At 30.5% G+C, this 7,965-nt stretch overlaps 2 protein-coding genes across 2 annotated transcripts; both read left to right on the top strand.

The window, feature by feature from the left end:
- Positions 1-6: 6 nt before the first annotated feature.
- LOC132731277 (uncharacterized) lies at positions 7-7,759 on the top strand. Its single transcript, XM_060717432.1, has 4 exons — positions 7-224; positions 517-623; positions 1,100-1,286; positions 6,458-7,759. Exons 1-4 carry the CDS (start codon positions 72-74, stop codon positions 6,608-6,610), a joined length of 600 nt encoding a protein of 199 aa, XP_060573415.1. The 5' UTR covers positions 7-71; the 3' UTR covers positions 6,611-7,759.
- Positions 2,500-2,930, top strand: LOC132731276 (uncharacterized; the record flags this gene model as incomplete). Its single annotated transcript, XM_060717431.1, is given in 1 exon segment — positions 2,500-2,930. A coding segment is annotated over 1 exon segment (112 nt), but the record flags the coding sequence as incomplete, so codon positions are not given.
- Positions 7,760-7,965: the final 206 nt, after the last annotated feature.

A 7,965-nucleotide genomic window follows, 5' to 3' on the forward strand; every position in this document is an offset into this window, starting at 1 on the left:
TTATTTCACAAGTCCAATCTGCTCCAAACGGAGTGTCGTCTGCAAAATTGATAGAATGCGCGTTCAACCTAATGAAGTCATTGGACAGTTCTTTCGTAAGAATTGCTGAAGGAGGTGATAATTGCGAACAACTAGCTCGACCCTCATCGATAAACTCAAATTTTATCGAGAAAGACTTTGAATACTTAGAAAAGTCTGCATTTTATAGGGTTTTTGATCAAAAGGTAAAATGCGTACACTATTTTTATCTATGACATGTTTTTTGTTCAAACATTAAAACAAATACTGTCAATGGTTTGACGATCTTTTGATGTTAAATTATAAAAGGGTCAGTAGAAACTAAACGGGTCTTGATATACATGTCTGTTATTTTTAAATATGCATTAGTTTATGCATTGAAAGTTTGACATAAGAATATCTTTGTAAAGAAGATAAAATATGAGTGCAATGCCTAAAGGATATACCGGTTATGAAAAAAGCCTTCCTTGTCCTAAAGTTTTTCTTTCTTTCTTGCAGACATCCTTTGAAAATTCATACAATCAAATATATCAACATTACATATACCAAGAGGTAAAAGTTGGAGACAAATTTCATTTCGTGTTTCAAAAGTCGAATACAGACAGGTAGGTTTCATTTGCTATATTTGATTAAGGCGCGTGTCTATATATAATTCTTGACAGTTTATCTTTTATAACATGTTCAATTATCTTTTCAACTTTGTAAAATTTAATATTTTTGGGGGTAAATGCATATTTGTTCGTGCATAAACGTCTACAGAAGCACAAGACCTAGCGCACAGGGATTTAGGAAGTTCGAGTCATTATTTTTGCATAAGATGTATGTCTGATGTGGCAATATTAAATAAAAAAATGGTTTTTGCATGCTTTTCATGCGCAAGTACAATACCATTTGACAGTAACAGTTATGTTTTGATAAAGCAAATGTTTTGATTATTGTAAGCTATTTTTTACATGGCGCCCCGACTTACGCATATGACGCTTTTGTTTTATATTGTTCAATAAAAAGTGTACGCATCTCAATTATACTTCATGCAATGTTCAATTATACTAATCATTAAACTATTAATATTTTGATCTAGGTTAACTATAACATTCAGAGACACAACAAATACAATACAAGCTGTGAAATTCAACGATAATTCAACGCAATTAGTATTAACAAATGTGGGTCTTTCTGGTCAAAATGAAAATGAAAAACTTGCATCTCCTCTCCAGGACTTCAAAATCTACAAGATCAGATTTGAGATACTCCAATATCACTGGAAGGTAAGCGTTTATGGTTATTAAGTTAAGATGTTTTTTTAATTCACTTTGAGTGGCGTCCCTTGTATTTTTTAATATGATGTGATTGAAAAAGATGATATTGACTGTGGCGATTAGCTGGTGTATATGGTATGTATTCACCAGCTAAAAGCTTATATACATTCTTTCTCTTTAAATATAAAATATATTGATAGTTTTACATGGCCTATCAAATTTGTCTTTGAATATAAAACAAGTCAAAATTTCTTCAGTTGTTAACTGTTTTCATATCAATGTCCTATGTTTTAAAGGAAAGAACGGGAACGCTAAATGTGTAATACATTGCCCCCCCCCCCCCGAAAAAAAAAGACGCAAATGATAACAAAAGTGTGAAATACCAAAACTGTTTACCATAAAGTATTTTGTTTTCCTTTTCTGAGAAATTGTCAATGTAAATTGTTTCATCCTACGGGGAATCGTAACGTTTTGTTTTTGCCGCTTATACACTGACCTTTATAGGTCGTATGTGACATATTCTAGACATTATACTTGCTTTCGATATATTTTCCTTAAAAATATTCTTTCAGTCACTATAATTAAAATTTATAACTACCTTAGCATATTAAGTGGATTTAAGTTCTATAACTATAAAAAATTAACTATAAAAAATAACTAACATTTTATTAGATAAAATTGTAAATTGATAATGAATGTATTGGATTTTATTGTATCAATAAATCGGTATATACATATAAAAGGTCTATTTTTAAAATAGTTATTTTAGTGATAGAACTACCCTCTATGGTCATCTCTGACATGTGACACCGTTAGTATACTTAACAGTTACTAATGGTTATAATCTTTACATCGAAACTCTAAGTAAAACTTCCATAAGAAGATGGCGCAGCCCCATAAAATAAAATGGCTCGATCCATACATTCTGAATGCATCATCACGCCTCAGTGAGTTTCAATAATCATAATTCCTCCTTCTCATATGAGAAGAAAGAATAATTTCTCTAGAAGCCAGAAAGCTTATAAAATATCTCAAACGTTCCTAGCGCTTTAAATCTTACTCTCCCGTTAGTTACAACGTGTTTTGTCAAGCGTTGAGCGATGCTTTTTCTTACAATATAATATTTTTTCTTCAATATTTTGCACAACAAGAATATTTCTTCATATCTGATGAATTAATACTTTTTCCCCAGATACCAACATACATACATGTAAGGATGTAACGATAAAAGGAAGAGACTTTTACCAAGAATGAAAGCAGCCCGGGAACAAGGCAAGACTTCATGGATATCCTATGATACCCTCTACATCGACGGAAAACCAATCAGAGACTAGGAATTCGATGGAGATGAACTCAAAATACTCTCTTGGAATATAAATGGTTTAGACAAAACAAAGAGAGACAATATTGAACTTATTAACATTGTTCGTAAACATGATATTATTTTTTTGTTTGAAACATTTGCACACAAAACTAGTGACATAAATTTAAATGGATATGTAACGCATAATTTTTACAGGAAATTTAAGCATCGTAATGCTAAAAGGCCCAGTGGAGGGGTTGCACTGTATTATAAAGAGACGATATCGGATGGTATTACAATTGTTGAAAATAGGTATGACACTTTAATTTGGATAAAATTAGACAAGAACTTTTTTCATAACGAAGCAGATATTTATATTTGTGGTGTCTATTTATGGTGTGAAAACTCCCCCGCTTATAATACAGTAAATGTAAACCTTTTTGATTGTATTGAAAATGACATTACCCATTTTGAAGCCCTGGGGTCAGTATACTTAACTGGTGACTTTAACAGCCGAGTGGGCGTTAAGCACGATTTCATTATTTTTGACAGCATAAATCAATCTTTTGACGATGAATCATATGTACCTGATAAATATATTTACCGGGCCTCACTAGATAAAACATGTAACAGTTACGGTGTAAAATTGATTGATCTTTGTAGATCAACCAATGTTCGGCTAGTTAACGGTAGATTATATAAGGATAATAATGTTGGAATGTATACATATGTCTCTCAAAACGGTGCTTCTGTTATAGATTATGTTTTAACCAATGAGAAAAATTTCACAAATATCAATCATTTTTGTGTTCAGCAAGTTAACGAGTTAAGCGACCACGCCCCTATAGAATTTTCATTACATACTAAGTATCGTATACCTGTACAACAGGAGAAAGTTGATATAAAATATAAATGGGATTCGAACCTAAGGGATACCTTTAGGGCAGGTTTGATCGGCATATTACCTAATCTAAATCAACTGACTACAGAGATAAATACCAGTGATCGACAGGCCGTAAACAGCACTATAAATAGTTTTACCTGTTTAATAAGGGAAGTTGCAGACCCTCTTTTTTCAAGAACATATACAAATAAAATGCATGTTAAATTTTCAGATAGTCAGTCTTTAAAGGATGCTGATTGGTTTGACGCCGAATGCAGAAATTCAAAGAATATATATGTAGATGCCTTAAAGTCGTTTTATATATTGTAAAACCCCAGCAAGTAGGGAATATTTGTGTCAATGTAAGAAAGAATATAAAAATTTAATCCGAAAGAAAAAGAAAACTTTTATGTCCAAAAAATATTCTGAAATTGAACGTTTAAGATTTTGTAAACCCAAACAGTTTTGGGGACAATTTAAAAAGAAAAAGGCTAATGTTTCTAAAGACATTACTCTTGAAGAGTTTAAATTGTTTTTTGAAAATTTATCTAATGATAAATTCAGTTCCAACAATAATGAATGTAATGACTTTTGTAATGAGCACGAATTTAACTGTGATGATTGTACCTATGAAGAATTGAATTTACCTATCACATGTGAAGAAATTAAAAAAGCTGTAAAAACACTTAAGTCAAATAAAGCTGTAGGCTCAGACTGTCTTTTAAACGAATATTTTATTGAGTCTATTGATATTATTTGTTATCATTTGTGTGATATTTTTAATGCCATTTTAGACTCTGGGTTTTATCCAGACAAATGGACGGAGGGTATAATTGTGCCCGTATATAAAAAAGGCGATCCGAAATTAGTTAACAATTATAGGGGAATAACTTTAGTCAGCTGTATGTCCAAGCTTTTTACTTCTATATTAACTAATAGAGTTGAAATATTTTGTGAAAAATATTCGGTTATTTCTGATTGCCAATTTGGCTTTAGAAAGGGGAGATCAACTGTTGATGCAATTTTTATTCTACATTCTTTAATACAACATTATTTAAATGATAATAAACGTTTATATGTAGGGTTTATTGATTTGAAATCTTGTTTTGATAGTATTTGTAGAAATTCATTATGGATGAAACTGTATAAATGTGGTGTACAAGGAAAAATATTACGAATCATTAAAAATATGTATGACAAAGTAAAATCATGTGTAAGATGTTGTAACACATATTCAGATTTTTTCCAGTATGCTGTTGGCCTACGTCAAGGGGAGGTAACTTCGCCATTAATGTTCTCCCTATTCGTAGAAGACCTTGAATTATATTTACAAGATAACTTAAACTCAGGATTATTGATTGATGATATTGTTTTGATTTTATTGCTTTTTGCTGACGATATGGCCATTGTAGGTAAAACTCCTGAAGATTTACAAAACAGTTTAGATCTTTTGTATTCATATTGTTTTAAATGGGGATTAGAGGTTAATACCATGAAAACTAAAATTGTTGTTTTTAGAAAAAGAGGGCGTATTTTTATCAACGAAAAATGGACGTATAACGGTCTGCCAATAGAAGTAGTAGATCACTTTAACTACCTAGGTACAGTGTTCAGCTATACAGGCAATTTTTCTCTTAACAATGAACATTTAACCGGTAAAGCTTTAAAAGCAATGAACACATTATTGATAAATTGTAAAGACATGGATTTAAAACCCAAATTATTATGTAAATTATTTGATTCTTTTGTAGGCTCAATCATATCATATGTATCAGAAATATGGGGTTATAGCAAATCAAAAGATATTGAGCGTATTCACTTGAAATTTTGCAAAAGAATTTTAAATGTTAGAGCCAATACAAGCAATGTCAGTATATACGGCGAACTCGGCCGCTATCCATTGTATATAAATAGATATGTAAGAATAATTAAATTTTGGTGCAAATTGATAAATACTGACAACATAATTTTACGGAAAATATATGAATTAAGTTTATCTGATTGTTACAAAGGTAAAAAGAACTGGGTGTCAAATGTCAAAGAAATGCTAAATATGTATGGTTTATCCGAATACTTTTTTGAAAATAATATTGTAAATATTGATAGTAAATCATTTCCAAAATTATTTAAACAAAGAATTATTGATAATTATATACAAACATGGCATTCATCTTTAGAAAATAATTCTGAAAACAGTTTTAGAACTGTATAAAAATTGTAAAGAATTATTTTCATACGAAAACTACCTTAACATATTGCGTAAGAATCTTAGATTTTACATCACAAGAATTAGAATGTCTGCACATACACTAAGGGTACAAACGGGTAGATATGGGCAAAATAGAATCCCAAGGAGTGAAAGATATTGTTTATTTTGTAATACTATGGATTTGGAAGATGAATACCATTTTGTTTTGATATGCCCATGCTATGTAGACATAAGGAAAAAATATGTGAAACAATATTATTACAAAAGACCATCAATGTGTAAATTTATTGAGCTGATTTCTTCTAATAATAAAATTATACTAATGAATCTAGCTAAATATCTGAGAGAATCGATTAAAATCAGGAACACTTTTGTTAGTACTAACACTTAAATTCTATATTTGTTACAAATTTATACTCAAATTTCAATTGATTTGTTGTATCAAATATGTTTATACTCTGCTTAGGAAATTATATTATAAGTGATGATAATAACCTCTTAATTTTTAATCCAGAATTGTTCATTCTCCAACTTTACATGGAATTCAATATTATATATTAAATCCTTTATTGTTTGTTAAATAGAAACGTGACATATTTACAATGTGTGTATTTATATTGCAGTGATGATGTACTATGTACAAATCCTAAATAAAATTATGTTCTGTTCTATGTTCTATTGGTACAAAATTGACAAGTAAACATTCACAACAAAGTTAGAAAATATACATCGTAATAAAATGCAGAAAATTTGGATTGATATTTAAAATGACTTTGTTCTTACAGATCACAGTAAACGACAAAGTGCTTCCAAAAATTAACCATCACGGCTTGATTACAAACATCGAAGTGATCTTTGTCAGGTTAGGTCCTTCGATAAAATATCTGTCAAAATATTTCAATCCAAGAAATCAACCAACAGGTATAACAGGATGGTGAACAGTGACATGGTTTGAAAATTTAGTTAGTTTTTGTGATGAAACTACGATAACATTTGATCAACATAAAGTGTTAATATTTATGACTGAATCAAAATTTGTAACATTATTTGTTTATAAATACGACAAGTGTATAGTATACGGTTATTCGTTATGCCTAAAGGTTCAATGTTGTGTACCGTTACAATATGAACTAAAAACATGTGGTTCATTAAGTTAAAACTAAAACTATTCCGTGGGTGTCTGTGTTGCCCTTTGCCTTTTGTCAGGGAACTGAACCATTGCGAACGCATGTGAAAGTTGTGGTTTCAGCAGAGATGCCATTTCATGTCAAAATCTAGAACCACTTATAATATATAGGACAAAATTACAAAGTTAATAGATGGATTCAAGAAACAAAAGCTTTAGGTTACTGCTTTCAAGAAGAAATAGCTGCTTACAGCTGAGCATGTCTTCGCGTTCAAATTGTCAACAAAGTAAGGAATATAAACAATATAAACTGCTACTGGCATTTGTGAAATAAAAAAATTGTATTCTAAAAAAATATCATAAAACTTTCTCTGTGTCCCTTTCGAATTTCCCTTTCCGCCATTTATACATTTGTGATAAGTGTTCATTTCTCTATTCGGTGAATAACAGCAAGAATAATTTCGATTAAATGAAAAAAGTGACGCCTAATAATTAAAGTAATTTACAAATGAGCTTCTAATTAACGCTACGCACTAGGATTTGACTTGCATCTATAGGAGGTCACTTTCTCGCGACATTTCAAACAGCCAATCATCATCGAGCTTTTACAAATTTTAAAAAAGCGATCTGGGTTTTAAATTTAACCGCTGAAAATTTTTAAATTTCACAATTTCGAGAACAAGCATGGCATGTAAACCGGCAGAACAATCTTGCCCATTAAAAGTTGAGTCTATTATTTCCAGTATATTTGTTTCAAATTACTTGAAACAATTTGATTTCTGACAAAAATCAACAATATGTTTTGTTCCCACGGACAGCGATATTTTGAAACTTCTTCTTATGCCCATATGTGAAGGACGGTTTTTGAGTGCATGGCTAAAAACAAGTTTATCGGGAAATTCGAATCACAATGAAGGTGGCAATCAGGTCAACATATGCAAGAAATAACTTAAGTATATCAGATAAGGTGTCGGTGTGACTTAACATCATACAAAACTTACTGGTCTTTGAATGTTTAGAATCATGCAAAAAATATAGAATAAATAAATATTATTCCCAATTTGTGTAAAACATTGTTCTATTTTTCATACGATGCAAAGTCAAAAATAAGACAAGAGGTATATTTTGCCATCTTTGCGTTTGTTTTTTATGTCGATCTGCTGAAGA

The sequence above is a fragment of the Ruditapes philippinarum genome, unplaced genomic scaffold, assembly GCF_026571515.1.
Source record: "Ruditapes philippinarum isolate M1 unplaced genomic scaffold, ASM2657151v2 ctg11831_1_1_1_1, whole genome shotgun sequence".
NCBI classification, from domain to species: Eukaryota; Metazoa; Mollusca; class Bivalvia; order Venerida; family Veneridae; genus Ruditapes; species Ruditapes philippinarum.